The sequence below is a fragment of the Sarcophilus harrisii genome, chromosome X (genome assembly GCF_902635505.1).
Source record: "Sarcophilus harrisii chromosome X, mSarHar1.11, whole genome shotgun sequence".
Taxonomy (NCBI): Eukaryota; Metazoa; Chordata; class Mammalia; order Dasyuromorphia; family Dasyuridae; genus Sarcophilus; species Sarcophilus harrisii.
The window spans coordinates 22,123,753-22,139,328 of NC_045432.1; the positions used below are offsets into that span (position 1 = coordinate 22,123,753).

General features: G+C 51.1%; 1 protein-coding gene across 5 annotated transcripts in view; it reads right to left on the reverse strand.

Moving 5' to 3' along the window:
* Positions 1 to 1,921: 1,921 nt before the first annotated feature.
* Positions 1,922 to 15,576, reverse strand: part of HEPH (hephaestin) — a 61,507-nt gene continuing 47,852 nt past the window's right edge. For all 5 annotated transcript variants that reach the window (XM_031945261.1, XM_031945263.1, XM_012553180.3 and 2 more), the window contains exons 15-21: positions 13,239 to 13,370; positions 10,991 to 11,097; positions 10,140 to 10,365; positions 5,257 to 5,396; positions 3,988 to 4,150; positions 3,438 to 3,476; positions 1,922 to 2,721 (exon numbers count right to left, since the gene is read on the reverse strand). In XM_031945261.1, coding sequence (XP_031801121.1) covers positions 2,492 to 2,721; positions 3,438 to 3,476; positions 3,988 to 4,150; positions 5,257 to 5,396; positions 10,140 to 10,365; positions 10,991 to 11,097; positions 13,239 to 13,370 — 1,037 coding nt within the window. In that variant the 3' untranslated portion in view covers positions 1,922 to 2,491. The remainder of the gene's footprint in view (positions 2,722 to 3,437; positions 3,477 to 3,987; positions 4,151 to 5,256; positions 5,397 to 10,139; positions 10,366 to 10,990; positions 11,098 to 13,238; positions 13,371 to 15,576) is intronic.

The window sequence follows — 15,576 nt, forward strand, 5'->3', positions numbered from 1 at the left end:
AATGGGGTAAAGCAGTTAGCACAGTCCCCGGTACGTAGCAGGTGCTTAATAGATGTTTGTTCTTCCCCTTCTAAGAGTGGGGAGGAGTGACTTTGACGTGTCTGGCATGGGAGCCAAAGACAGATCTGTCTCTTCCCTCCCCAACCAAGGATTCCGGTTCCCATGCAAAGGTCAATTGACCGTACGGCTGGCTCACTGGGCAGCAGGGAGGCCACGGAGCAGAGTCATAGAGGAGGGGCAGACAGGGATCCCTTTGATGGAGTGGAGTGCACACGCTGATGAGATCGAAGGTCCACTCGCATACAAGAGTGCAATTGCGTCAAGTCCCCAGAGTGCACTGGCTTTTCATTAGCCTGCAAATTAACCGCCAGGTCAAAAGACTCTCTCGCCATTAAATGCATTAGTTCAGTAATGCTTTCAAGGCTCCCGGGCATTTTGTGGGATTATTCACAACCTGAAGTCCCCAGTATTTCCAGTCATTCTAGAAAATTGCCGCCCTGGGCCCGTCTTCTTGGAGTAGGGATTTGGGGGAGCGGAACGATGGGGCTTCCTGCCGATGGAGAGGGCCTAGGATCTGACATCCCCAAACCCCCACCTGCGTGACCCTGAGCAAGTTACTGCCATTCTTCGGCCTCCATTTTCTCACTGGCAAAACGAAGTTGGTTCAGCCTCTCTAGGTGCCAGGAGCTCAACTTTCAGCACGAAAGACAGCTCAGGCCTTGGCAGTTTGGGGCTCCCACAAAGGCCCGTCTGGCACTGGGCTACCATTCTCTTGTTCAAGCAAGAAGGCTGGCTCATGTTTCTCTAGCACTGCCTACACTCCTGGGAAATGAGGAGTGCAAGTGACGTTGGGTTCATGTTACAGAGGAGAAAACAGAGGCTTAGAGAGGTGCAATAACTTGCTCAGGCCAGAACTCGTATCTAGGGGCAGTCAGGGATTGAGGGCAATCTGAAGAAACCTGGAGAGGTCATTGTGTGTAGGTGAGGAAGAGGAGGGAGAAATGGGGAAAGAAGGTCAGGGCTTCGGAGGAGGCCAGGAGGGCATGGATGTTGCCCCCTATGCCATCTCAGACTCTCACCGCCATGTTTAGCACCACAAGGCAGAGACCACCCGGCTCCCCATTCTCTTTTTGCTTCATGTTCCTTCTGGAGCCCCAGCAGCAGGGGCTTCGTGTGACCATCCTGGTCACAAATGCGGGATGGAGAGAGGGAGCCGGTTGTCCAGGGACCTGCCCCAAATTAAGGTGACCTTCCTCCTCCACTGGCCCGTCCCCTTCAATAGCTATGAGTGTCCTAAGAGCTCCATCAAGCTTGCCCTGGGTCAACTGAGGCCCGATCTCCCCCTCTCTCTGCCACTGCCTCGGTGGCCACAACCAGATTTCCACTTCTGGACGAAGCCTTTCAGAAGCTGGGGAGGGGGAGTGCATTGGGATTTAGAGCTGGAAGGGTTCTTAGGGGCCTTTATGTATGGGAAACCAAAGGAGGCGGTTGTTTGCCCAGGGACCCCCAGCCAGGAGAGGTCTGTGGCGAGAGTTGAGCCCAGGCTTTCCTAGGCCTGCATCCTGCCTCCCTTCCTGCCCCCCCCCAAGATTGGGGGATGTCCCTCCCCGTTGCCAAACACATCCAGAGGAGCCACTGTTCTAGTTCCCTCTAGTTCACCTCAACCACTCGATAGCTTGGCAGGGGGGTTTCCCCTAACCCTGAGCAGATCGAGGTGGCAAGAGTGACCTCTTAACATCTGGTCTGAGCAGGGTCAGGTCCTCCCCAGGGGAAAGGGAGACGGACCAGATGCCCATTGACCACCATGAATGTTGTACACAAGATACCCCCATGGGTGGTGGTGGTGGGGAAACTCCAAGAGCAGTAGAATTGTGTCAGTGCAGGCTCCCCCCCCCCCCCGCTTTAGTCCTGTACGCCCAGGTTCCATCAAGTCTTTAATGTAGTGTTTGCTATGAATGACATCAGAACAAAGCATGCTGGGTCCCTCTGGACCTGTGCCCCATGAGAGGCCTATCTTCCAGAGCTGACTTCTGCCTACCAACCTCCTCCAACCCACACCAGCCCCTTCTGAAGCAATCAGTCTCGAGGAGAATTAAGGTGCAAGGCAGACCCTGCTTGCCCCAAAGCTAGACTCGTTCTCGGGACTCATGGTCTAGCTGTGGCATGTCGGGGCCTGCACTTGGACTGTTTTCTCTGGCCAGATGCCATATTCTGGAGCGAAAGGGTCGAGCTTCAGGAGGTGGAGCCGGGGTCACTGTCATGGCTAGACACGTCCGGCAGTTTGGGAAGGGCTGCCAGAGGCTGCGGGGAGGTTCGAAGCTATAGTTGTTGTTCACGAGCTACTCTAGAGCAGAAAGTTGATGTGGATCGGTACCACGGAAAGCATCTTACTGAATGCCCCACCCCATCCTGCACCCAGCTTGCAGAGCCAGCCAGCTGGCTCTTAACTAGGAGCACCATCGCTGAGGTGGGCCTCTGGGTGCAGAACCCATTATTTGAGGGACAAGAGTTTGAAGCTGTCGTCCAGGATGGACCTCCTGTTGCGCCTCAGTTTCCTCTGCCGGTGCTGGTACCACAGGACCGCAGCCAGGGTCACCACGCCAATGAAAAGTATGATCCCCAGAATGATGAGGACCAAGGCTAGTGTCTCCACGTGCTCCATGGGGACCGCCATACCCAGGATCTGGATTCTGGCCCCCTCCATCTCTTCAAAGGCTGTCACTGTGAGGGTGGGAGATGGAAACAAGTAAGCCAGCGGGGAGGACTGGGGGGTGTATGGCTGGCTACTAATGGGGAGCTTGGAAACCCGTTGAGGCTGGAAGTGAACACGCCTGGGTTTGAGCAGTGACTAGTAATTACCCTGGGCTAATTGACCTCTCTGATACTCTGTAAAAGGGGATGAAACACTCGCCTCAACTCCCTCCTCCATTTGTTCTAGGGATCGAGCAAGAAAAGAGATCTAAAAGCCCAGAGGAGGTAAGCAATTCGGCCGAGCTAAAACACCTACTAAGTAGCAGATCCAGAACGAGACAAGGCAGGGGAAGGCCTGCATTCACTTTCTGGCTGTGTGATCCTAGGCAAGTCATTTACCCTATTTCCTCATCTGTCAAATGAGAGGGCTGGCCTTAAAGGCCTCTAAGCTCCAATTTATGACCCTCTGACACAAGAGCAAGTCATCCATCCAACCGTCTCTCCAGAAGCGTTTCTTAAGCACCTACTGTGTGCTGGGCACTCGGCCCTCAAGTGATCCACGTCAGCTCTATGCTGCTCCCTATCTAAACCTATTTCTCCTCAATCCTCTCTGCAGTCTCTTGTGTGCCTAAGGCACATGTATGTGCGCTCCAGTCAGGGTCCCGCCACTTCCCCTCTCTCCAGTCAGGGCCCCGCCACTTTCCCTCCCCCGCAGACAGTCCCCACCTGCATGGCACCCTCCATACCTGTTCCTGATTTCTCCATGCTCATGGTGCTTGTGGGCTCTGCAAAAAAGATACGGAAGATTAGTCTTCCAAACTCAGCCCCTTGCTTCTCCAGGTGTATGGGTTGTATGTGGAGGGAGAGTGGGACGCTGAGGGGCTGGGATGGTGGGATATTCCCATGATACCCAGGGGCAAGTGGCAAAAACTAATAGTGAGGAATGACATTGGAAATTGGGGGATCCAGCTCTATGCTGTGTGATCTTGGACAAGTCCCTACTCCAGGCCTTGGGCTCCCCCTGTTTTATGAGGGGGCTAACATTCCAGGGTCCCTCCCAGGTCTGACCGTCTGTGTTCTAAGAGAGTTCCTCGCCCCATTTTTGCATTCTCTGTTCTAAGGTCCCTCTGCAAGCGAATGCGTCCTAGGTTCTAAGATATCTCTTAGCACTGATATTCTGGCCCCTCCCAGCTCTGACATCCCATAGTCTAAGGGCTCTCCCAACCTTAAGATTCTGTGTCCTAAGATTCTAGATTTGAAACCTCGGGGTGCTTCCCTTCCCCCCTTCAATTTTACCGCTTTGGGTTAGGACAGTGAAGAGCGTCTCCATGCCAGCATGGACGTGGTCTGCCACGTGGCAGTGCATCAGCCACGTTCCAGGGTTGCTGGCAACCATCTCCACGGCCTCAAAGGTCCCTGGGAACAGGTCTACCACATCAGCTCGGTAGCTGTCCCCACTCTGTCAGAGAGAAGTGACCAGTGAGGGCAAGGAGGGGAATCCCAGGCCCCCAAGGGGTCCTTTGTTAAACTGGCGGCCAGAAGGGGCCATCCGTCTTAGTTAGGCCCTGGGTCGGCCATGGCCACGTGGCCGGCCTCCAGGGACGGGCCCAATCGCTGCCGGTGCTCCACAACTGAATGGGGAGCCGTGCTGACATTTCCTCCATTCCGTCCTCTTCTGCCGTAGAACCCCTAGAAAGGAGCGAGCCCCCACAGACACATTCATAGCCGATGACATGCGCAGAGGAACCCACAGAAACACACACATATCCACACACGCAAAAGGACATAGAAGCAGATGTACACCATCTGACAGCCACGGACACACACGCACAGATTCACAAAGTCAGACACACAAAGAAATGGAGGCACACGTACAGACATAAACGCACACACACAGAAACAGAGACTCATGCAGAAATGCAGACAGCTGCACCAACACACATCTTTACACACACACACACACACACACACACACACACACACAGTTTTCTTGAGGCTACAGCTCCTTCCACCACCATTGCATCCCCTCTCCCCCAAGTCTTTTCTTCAGGCTCAACATCCACAGATCCTCAAGTGACCCTCACACAGCACAGCCTCTGGCCTTCTTGTCACCCGGGCCACCCTCCTCAGCCAATTCTCCAGTTTGTCAACGTCTCTGTTTCGATTTGAACTCAGCACAGTGGCACGTGATGTTCTGCCACCAGGATGGCCATCCTTCTGACCACTACGCCTTCTGGGGTGAAGCCCAAGGGCCTTTTTTGGCTGCCACATCACACTGCTTATTTGCTGAGCCGGTGGTCCACCAAGATGCCTCAGATCATCCTCCCTTGTAAAAACCACTCTCTAGACTGTACTTGGGAAATTGCTTTTTTGAATGCAAATGCAGGCCCTCACATTTATCCCACACGTTTGTATCCCAAACCCACAAAAGTAAAAAGGGCCCAGGAAGCAGTCTTTGCCTGCGACCAGGGGACAGTTGACAACCTCGCTCCCTCCACTCCCCTTTGCCCTCCCGGTCACCAACATGGCAACCTGCAGATTCTTCCACAGCCCTACCCCACTCACCCGGTAGAGGAAGCTCTCTGCGTGGAAGTGGACGGTGTGCAAATCAATATCCTGGCCCATAGCCATCATGTACCAGCCTACTCGTTCGCCCTGGTACATGGTCAGCCCCTTGAGGTTGGCGTACACTTTCCCATTGATGGCTGCAAAGAAGGAGGAAAGTCTCTGCTGGTCATCTTCCTGCCTCCATTCTGGTTGCCTCCCTGGCCTCCCGTTCCTTCCCATCTGGACCACTCCAGACTCCCTCTGCTTGCCACTCTATCCTCCATAATTGGCTGATGGCGTTTGCCTTGGATAAACACTTTCACGACAGCCTTGCCCACTTGGCCAAGGGTCTTCTAGAAAAAGCTCGTGTATCTCCAGCGTCCCAGAGCTTACAAAGTGTTCCACATGAAAGCTCCTTGAAAAACCAAACACCCCCCAATCTATACCTGTTGCCTTTACTTCTCTTCCCCTCCCTCCTCAATCCTTTGTGATCCGACTTCAGTCCCCATCATTTAACCACCCGGGCTCTTTCCAAAGTGGCTTGTTTTCCATGCTCAGCCTTCTCAACCTTGCTTCACCTTTGACCCTAGTGATCACTCTCTCCTCCTGGAAACTCTCCCCGCTCTGGGGTTTTGGGGCCCTGCTCTGTCCTGCCTATACGACTGCTCTGCCCCCATCTCTTTTGCAAGCTTTTCCCCAGGTTGCGGCCTGTAAGTGGGATCCCCCACTGCTCCATCCTGGGACCCTCTCTTCTTTCTCAGTGCTCTTGGTAGCTCCCATGTATTTGGTTAGCATCTACTCTGATGGCTTCTAAGACCATCTATATCCAGCCCAAGTCTTGTTCCTGGTCCCACACCACCTCGTGACATCCTTGGTCCTCTTTGAGAACAAAGGGCCAACAATAGCCAACTCGGACCGGCTGGATTCGGACTCATCACATCCAAAGCAGACCTCATCCTCTCTCCTCAGACTTGCCTATTTTTGTTCAGGGAGCTGCCGTTCTTCTAACACCGACCTCGGAAGTCCTCCTCAACTCCCGTTCGTTATTCCGCCCTCCCCAACTTGTCTCCCCCAACATCTCCGGCAGCGGTTCCCTTTCTCTGCTCTCACAACAACCACTCAAGGTCAGGCCCTCCATGTCCCTGGCAGGCCCAAAGACCTTCATACCTCAGACCTCTCCATCCTCCACAAGACTCCCAAAGTGATAATAATACCAAAGCCCAGTGCAGGCTACTCCCCCACCTGCTGAGCAATCCCAGTGGCACTCTATTGCCTCAAACATCGCACACATTCTCTCGTCTTGGGCATTTTAAGCCCTTTACAACTTGACTCTACACTGAAGTGGCTCAGTAGCAAGGAGTCGAGGGACATGGGTTCTAATCCTGTCTCTGCTACCGACCGCAAGAGCTTCTCTCTGAACTTTGCTTTTGTATTTCTAAAGAGGGGAATGGGGCTGGCTGCCCTTTAACATCCCTTCCAGCTCTAGTGCAGTGAGCCCAGGATCCTCCCTCTATTACACATTACTTTCCTTCCCGTGTTCTCTGGACCAGCCAAACCATCATTACGGTTCCTTACATGAGACGTTCCATCTCTGGGCTCCATGAGTTTGCCCGTGCTGTACCTCATGCCTGGAGTGCACTCCCTCTTCAACACCACCACCTTTTTGCATCTCTGATATCTTCCAAAGGGCAGCTCTTACATGAAGCCTTCCCTGATCTCCCAGCTGCCAATGGCCCTCCCCTGACGTTATCTCCTATTTCCTTTGCCTAGACTGTGTGGCTCCCACATGTATGTATCATGGCCCGCACATGCATGTATTATGGCCCCCAAGAGAACATAAGCTCTTTGAGGGCAAGCACTGACCACTCTTCTCTTTGAACTCCCAGCACTGAATAAGGGGCACATGGTGCCTGAGCGGTGCTTGCTGAGTAAGGAACTTCTCCATTATCTCAGCCCCACCCAGGGGAAGTAGTTATTCCTTCTGTACCACCACTTTCCCCATTGTGTTTTCAATATAGCTCAGGTTGGCTTAAGAAATCAAATGGGAATTCATGGGGAGTTTGGCAGAAGCCTCTGACCAAATACTTATATATAATATAAGTATATTAAAATAAAAATATATATTTATTATATATATAATGTTATATATATATATATATATATATATATATAATATTATACATAAATACTCCATAAAAAAAAGAAAAGTTCAGACTCTCTCTTGTATGAAAGAAGGATCAAAATATTTTACAGAGCTTTTCTGGATCGTGTGGTCCCAACTCTTCAGGACGTGGAAGGGAAATCTATAGCTCCACGTTGGCTAGCCCAAGACAGGCTGGGATATTCAGACTCTCTCTTGTATGAAAGAAGGATCAAAATATTTTAGAGAGCTTTTCTGGATCGTGGGGGCCCAACTCATGACGTGGAAAGGAAATCTATAGTTCACGTTGGCACTCACAGCTAGCCCAGGGCAGACCGGGACTCAAAGCCGGGCCCTCTCATTCAAGCCCAATATTCTTCCTGCCGTGCTGTGTCACTCCTTTTCAGCACTCCCCAACTCCCTACTGGGGAATGAGCCAGCTTTTTTCCTGGCAGCCTGCCCCCAAAAGCTGCCTTCCCCGTGACCTTCCCAGCAGGGAGCGTTCCAGCCAGCCACGGCCCTCTCTGCCTGCTCCTCGTCCCTCCTCTCCATACCCCCGGCCAATTAGCAGCCAATTAAATACCACTTGTCAGGTACATTATTGGGAAGATGCTTTTCCTTCCAACCATGTGTGAGTTGGACCGGCCGCCCAACTCTGCCATTCTGTGACTCAAGGGAGTCTTGGTGAGCCAACATTGACGGCAGCTCTTACATCTGTGCCCTTCTCTCCGCCCACACAGCCACCATCTCAGCACATGTACTTACCACCTCTTGCCTCCTAATTGGTTTTAACTGCTTCCAGCCTCTCTCTTGCCTATTCCAACCTCCATGCGGTCACCAAATTGATGGGCCTATTTTTAGTTAACAGAGCAACTAGCAGCCTGACAGCCTTGCTCCATGTCTGACTGGGTCTGGATCCACGGTCTAACACCTTCGATGGTACCCTGTCACCTCTAGGATCAAACAGAAGCTCTTGAACGTGGAGCCAAACTCTCTATGGCCGGGCTTGGGCGTCCCGTCCAGTCTTACATTGGTCCCCTTCACAGGGACCTTCACAGGCGCTCTGATCCCACCAAACTAAGCTACCACATGCTCCCTGAACTCCACAACCACAACTGACCTCCATGCTGGGAGGGAGTGCACTTGACTCCCTCCCTCATCCTGCCCCAGCACCCTGATATCCCTACCCAGTCCAGCTCCCAGTCGTCTCCTTTAGTGGCAGCACCTTCCCAGGCCCTGAAGGCCACAGACACTCTCCCTCCTCAGTTGTTCCTGCACAGTACTTGCCATCCCTGCCCCTCCTTGAAGATGAGGTGTCCAAGGATGAGGGTTCTCCCCTTTTTGCATTTGGCTTCCCAGAACCTTGCACTCTAGAATTAAGTCAGACTGAATTCAAAGCCCCCCAACCAGCTGGTCACGCTCTCCTTTCCAGTGTGATCTCCCCACAGTGAGTCCCTGACAACTTTCATTCGGGGGGGAGGTCGCCCCGCACACAGCTGGCTAGAACACAGCTTCTCTCCATATATTTAGGCCCTAACCCTGCATGGAAGCACAGATCCTTCCAGAGAACAAGCACTCAATACATGCTTGGCCAGTGAAATGAATGAATGAATGAATGAGTGAGTGAGTGAGTGAGTGAGTACCCTGGCCAGCTTAGCCTGCTGTGCTCTCTTCCTCTTAGGGCAGGAGAGCTTTGGGCTTAGACTCAAAGAGGACGGCTTCAAATCCCAACTGTCATTCCTTCCTATGTGACCTGGAATAAGTCCCTCAACCCCCCTGTATCTCGGTTGCCATATCTGCAAAATGGGAATCAAATTTAGAGCTAGAAAAGCTTTTCAGAAATCATCTGGCCCAGCCCTTCATTTTACACAGGAGGAAATTGAGGCCCAGGGAAAGGGTCTTATACAGGTAAGAAGTAACAGAGTTGAACCCAGGGCCTCTGAATATAAAGCCAGTGCTTTTTCCTTCCCTGCACATCAATGGCTCTTAATGGACCTCTTCTAAGCACATCAATGCTACCTTCTGAATGCTTAACTAACAGACCAACTTGGAGATGGCTCGCCCAGTGGACGGCTCCTTCCCTCAGACCAAACTCTCTCCCATGATCACTCTTCTTTCCCCTACAGTGAATGGCCAAGTCTTTTGTTGGCGGCAGTGACCGCCTTGCTTTTTGGTGTGTGAATGGCCAGTACTAAGCACAGCACTTGGCACATATTCATTCATTCATTCATTCAGAGACCCCCTGACTCCATCTCTTGCTGTCTTATCTTGTCCCTTTCTTCTGCAATCCAACTCTAAGCTCCCATGGCAGGCTTCTTCTTTATATCCCACATATATCTCATTCAAACTTTGGAGCTGAAGCTCTTTGGGCACATCCGCTGAGCTCCATGGGCCCCTGTCTCCCTCTCGGTCATAAGAAGGATTTGGCCCAGCCCCTTCCTAACCTTGAGCCCACACGTGACCTTGGTAGGTTCCCTCCCCTTTCCAGATGACACTTTGTTCCTCTGTCAAATGAGTGGGTGAGACCAGCTGACCTCCCAGGACCCTTCTAGCTCTAACCCTCTAGGACTGGCGTCTTCCGGCCGTGGCTTTCTGTGGTTCTGCGATTAGTGTGCCGGACCTGAGCTGGGCCTCCAGGACGCAAGCTCAGAGAGAAGTTGGCTCTCACCCCACCAAGAGCACACGTCCCGATGAACGGCCAGGGTGCCACCCTCTCCCCGGCAGGTCCCACCCTCCACCGCACGCACTGAGGCCCACAGACCGTGCATCTTGTTGCTTTCCATGAAGGTCTCATCTTGCAGGCTGATGTAGTCTGATTCTGGGGACCCGTAGACTCCCACGTTCTCCTCCAGGTACCAAGACTGGTTCTCATCAAAGATCAGGAACAGAAGGGCAAAATCCCGGTCCACATCTCTCCGGCCCCCAGAGGCCTTCAGTGTCCCCTTCCGACAGATGACCAGAGGCCCTATCAGGCCACTGTACATATCCTGGAAATAAAAAAAAGACTAGGATGAGGGGATGGCCCTCGTCCCTCAGGTCTGGAGGGGAACAGGAAAACTTGGGATGAGTGGAAAACTCATAACATTACTATAACCTCTGCTTCTCACTCTGTAAGTTTGGGCAAGCACATTTCTTTCTAGGCCTCAGTTTCCTCCTCTGTAAAATGAGAAGGTTGGACTCTATGGCCTCTAAGAGCTTTAGAGCTAAGATACTTTGAGTGACCTTGGGCAAGCCACTTTTTCCTGGGTCTGTTTCTTTTTCTGTAAAGTGAGAGACTGCTGAGATGTAGGGCTAGGATTCCCTACATTAAGACAATGAAGGGGCCCTTCTAGTTCTGGGCCCTCTAGCCTGGTCTGCCAGGCACTGCTTTGGGGGGGCACACACTCTCACCCTTGTTGAAGACTGAGGCCAGGGCCTTTCCCAAATCAAAGGCAGAGCTGAGAAGGGAACCCAGGTCTCCTGAGATCTAGCCTTCAGTTTTTCAATGGAGAAGAAAACACGAGTTCCAAACATCCAGACTGCTCCGGCAGCCCAAGCCCTAAGCCCACGATGATGAGGACACATGCCCACTGCCCCGCCACTGCCCTCACTGGGATCCAGGCCAGACTTTACCTTGATGGGATCCACATCGGAATAATAGATCCAGGGAATGCAGGCCGAGTCGTTCGGGCCGGGGCCAGATCGTTCAGGGATGCTCCATTGGTACATGATCACCTCACCTGGAGATAATCAGGGAGAACTCACCGGCAAAGCCAGGCCGTCCCGGGCCAAGGCCCGGTCTCTGCCAAACACTCTCTGGTGAGCCACGCTCATTGCCACCACGTCCTTCCTTGTTCTAGCCACTTTGCCTCTCTCCAAACTTGCCTTTTTCTTCACACCCCGCCGTCACTGGGAAGCTCGCCCTGACTGCTCCAGCCCCTTCTCCCACCCTCGGTCCCCTAACAAGGCTTAGAAATCGTGCAAATATCAACTCCACAGTTAACATATAGCAAAGGAAGGACCAGACTCTGAGACCAACTCACTGTGCACTCTGCCATTCTAGGGGTGTGTGTATGTATGTGCTCATGAATATGTGTGCATCCATGTGGATGTGGATGTACGCACACCCGTGTGCACACACGTGAGCTTCTGTTTTTCAGACTGTCATTCAGTTTTGTCTTTGTTGCCAAAGTTGTAGCTCACATACAAATCAACATGCCGAAGGCCCAGGATTTCCCTCATGTTGGAACTCCCAGGGTAGGAAGTCCCTCCACGGGATAGAGAATGCACCTCAAGTCTTACAGATTTTTCCCAAAGCTCAAAAGGAAACTTAAAGTAACTTGCTCAGAGGTCATGGAAGCAGAAAGTGTTTTAGGCAGGATCCAAATTTGGAGCTGTCTTTCCTCCTCAGTTTTAATGACCCTGGCACTGGGTATCTTGCACATAAAGGGTATTTAGTGAACTCCCGCTGAATCGAGCTGCCCAGAGTAGTCCACTCGATCCAGAAACACGGATGGGATTATTGTAGAGACCCGAGGGAAAGGAAGTTCCTCTCCTGTCCTCAAGGCACTTACATCCTAATAGTGGAGACGGCATGTATGTGTGTATATATGTGTGTACATGTCCACATACAGATGTATACAGATGTGGTGTGTGCACCAGAGACAGATTCAGAGACAGACAGAGAGAGAAAGAGAGAGAGAGAGAGAGAGAGAGAGAGAGAGAGAGAGAGATGGAGAGAATGAAAGGGGATCTCCAAGGATGACACTAGTAGCTGGGGACATCGGGGATGACTGCCAAGCTGAGTCTTGAAAGAACTTAGGGACTCCAAGAGGACAGAGCAAGGAAGGAGGATATTGAAGACATACACAAAGACCCAGAGGCAGGGACTGGGGCACCATGTGGAAGAACCGGCAGGCAGGCCAGGGTGGCCGGATCACACTCAGAACATGCAGGTATAAAAAGGCTGCCAGTCTCGGATGGGACCAGGATGTGAGGGGCTAGAAACGCCAAAGAGAGCCTGGGGTGATGGGGACCCCTGAAGTTGGCCGAGCAGGGGGCATGCCACACAGCGCCCATTTCATTTGGGAACATGTCATGGCACATGGAGATCTCAGAGTTGGTCGGGCCTCCTGGTGGTATCGGGTCCAATGCAGACCTGAGAGAAAACTCTTCCCCCGTCCCCAAGAGCAGGACTGTTTTCTACTCAAAAACTTTCCAGAACAAGCAGTCTACGCGCTCCCACGGCAGTGGCCCGCCATACTTGGAGATAGTTTCAATTACTGAGAAGTTTTTTTTCTGAAATCCTCACTGGCTAAATCAGTCGCTGTTTACCTTCCTCCCTTCTGAATCCGAGCAGGGAAAATCAAATCCCTTTTCCCCACTGGAGATCCCCCAAGGGATTATGTCCTCCCGGTCTCAGACTTTAAATACCTTACCAATAACTGCTTTTTGAAGGAATTTGGAATGTTTATCCTAGCAACCAGTAATTGGATTTCAGATATTCAAAGTCGCAAGGAACATCTGAGGACATCGAATCCAGCTCCCTCATCTTATAGATGAGGAAATCAAGGCTCCAAGAGGTTATGTAACCTGCTGGATCTGAACAGAGATCCCTTGAATTCATCCACTATGCTTACTCCCCAGTCTAAGATGGCTGCCTAAGTAAACAAATGGGACTCTACACAGTTAAGCTACACAGCCCATGGTGGACACGGGACCGTGACCCTGACCTCATTCATGTCACGATCCAACCAACCTGAGATCCTTCAGTGAGGAACAAATTCCAAGGCCCAGTCCTTCCCGCTACCCCAGTCCCTGAAAACGTGATAAGGGGCCTAGGAAAGCCAGGGTCCCAAAGCAAGGGTGTCGCCCCACTCACCGGGCTCAGCAGGCTGCACTGAGCCTGCCCCCTGCTCCAGGACCCCATGGGCATGGACAGAGTAGGGGCGGCTGGCATTGTTCTTGAACACCACAGTCAGGATGTCCCCGATCTCTCCCCGGAGCAGTGGTCCTGGTCAGGGGGACAAGAAGAAAAGACTACATTAATAGATCCGAAAGGAAAACAGAATAAAGGAGCAGCCTGATGGGATTCCTAAAATGGGCACAAGCTCCGACAGCTGCTAGGCCTTGTAGGAATGGTGCAGGGAGCACCCTTATTCTCCGGCTCTAAATTCAAGGGCATAAAGAGTGGAAGGCAGGGGTCGGCAAACTACAGCCTAGCCCAGTGGTTCTCAAACTTTGGTTTTCAGTATCTTTATCCTATTAAAAATGATTGAGGATCTCTCCAAAGCATTTTTGTTTATCTAGGTTATATTTATAGACATTTACCAGATGGGAAATAAAAACTATTTTGGAATTTGTAGACCCTCTAAAAGGGTTTCAGAGACCCCCAGGATTCTCTAAACTGTACTTTGAGAACCACTGGCCCTAGCCTATGGGCCAAATCCTTCTGGCCAAAGAGCTCTGAATGCTTTTTTTTTACATTTTTAAATACAACAAAACTTTATTTAAAAGCAAAAAAACAAACATACAAAACCTGGGCCACACAGAAACGGCCAAGGAAGCTTGGGCTAGACTTTTGTCCCTACGTTTGGCAGGAGGGTAGCAGGCAGGGGGCAAGAAGAGCAAAGACATTTGGCCCATGGGCCAACTGCTCGACCCGCTGCTCGATTTCCTTTGGCTTCCGTCACCCAATCCTTACTGTACTCTCTAACACGACTGCGGAGCTAAGGCCTGTCTCTGAAGGGGGAGGAAACACGAAGACAAAAGGTCACATCTTAAAAAATCAGAGCAAATAACCTTTCACAACTGTATCAGGTGAGAGTTTCCACATAAACAAGAGAGAAATGAGATGAGAAGTATCCTCAACGAGCACGGCACACAATAGAGCTTGAATGGATATTAAACATTTGCCGGGCCCTGAGTTAAGTTCAGGAAAGCTAGGAAAAGGCTAATGAGCTGGAGGCTCAGTGGAGAGAGAAAGCTCTGGGTCTAGAGGCAGGAAAACTCTAGTTCAGCTCCAACCCCAGAAACTTCTAGGCTGTGAGATCCTAGAGAAGTCACTCTGCTTCTGTTTGCCTCGGTTTCCTCCTCTGTAAAATGGGGTCAGTAACACTTGTTTGGAGGATCAAATGAGATAATATTGATTAAAAAATGTTCAGTACAGTACCTGGCATATGGTAGGTGCTTAATAAATGTTAGCTGTCATTATAATTCTGTAGTGAATAGTTACTAAATGTTCATTAAAATTATTAGGCAACTACATGATTCACTAAATAGAAGGCTGGGTTGGAGTCAGGAAGGCCCGAGGTCAAATCTAGCCTCAGATACTTGTGAGCCATTTGCTCTTCAGCAAGTTGTTTAACCTCTCTGTCTCAATGTTGTCAACTGCTAAATGGGTATAATAACAGTCAGTTCCCCAGGTTGTCATGAGGATTAAATGAGATAATATTTGTAAATATTTGTAAAAATTTGTTTAAAAAAAAAAAGCTTAGCACAGTGCCTGGCACACAGTAGGTGCTTAATAAATGCTCATTGTCATAATTGCATAGTAGATGTCTACTCAACTTTCATTGAAGTAATTAGGCAGGCAAGCAGCTCAGTGACTAGAGACCTGGGCCTGGAGTCAAAAAGCTCTGTGTTCAAAACTGGACTCGACCTTTTCCCCTCCTTTCCCTCATGTAAAATAGTAGCTAATTCCTACAGTGATGCTAAGGAGCAGATGAGACATCTATACAAAGTACTTAGCGCAGGGCCTGGCACCCAGTAGGTGCTTAATAAATATTTGCCATTGTTATTAGAAAGAAGCCGAGCTCTGAATAATCAGTGGGTGCGAGCCGGCTCCCTCCTCCCGGGGAGGCCGGGGGCCGCACAGCCGACGGTCCGGGGGATCGTTTTTCTTTCTCACAAGCTTGAGTTTGTTTTAGAGCAGGGGGCGGGGAGAGGCAGTCGCAGAAATGACTGGTGTGCTATTGAGAGGCTTTGGTGAAACATGTTTTCGAAAATAATAGTAAGCAGTAGCATCTGTGCCAAATGAGAAGGCGGGAGCGGCAGCCGAGAGACGCTCCAACTCCAGAGCCTTGTCAGAGGGAGAGAGAAAGGGAGCAAGAAAGGCCTATGAAGCACCTACTATGTGCCAAAGTGCTTGACGAATATTAGCTAGTTTGACCCTCACAACTCAAGGAGGTAAGACGGTCCCAATTTTAGAAATGAGGAAA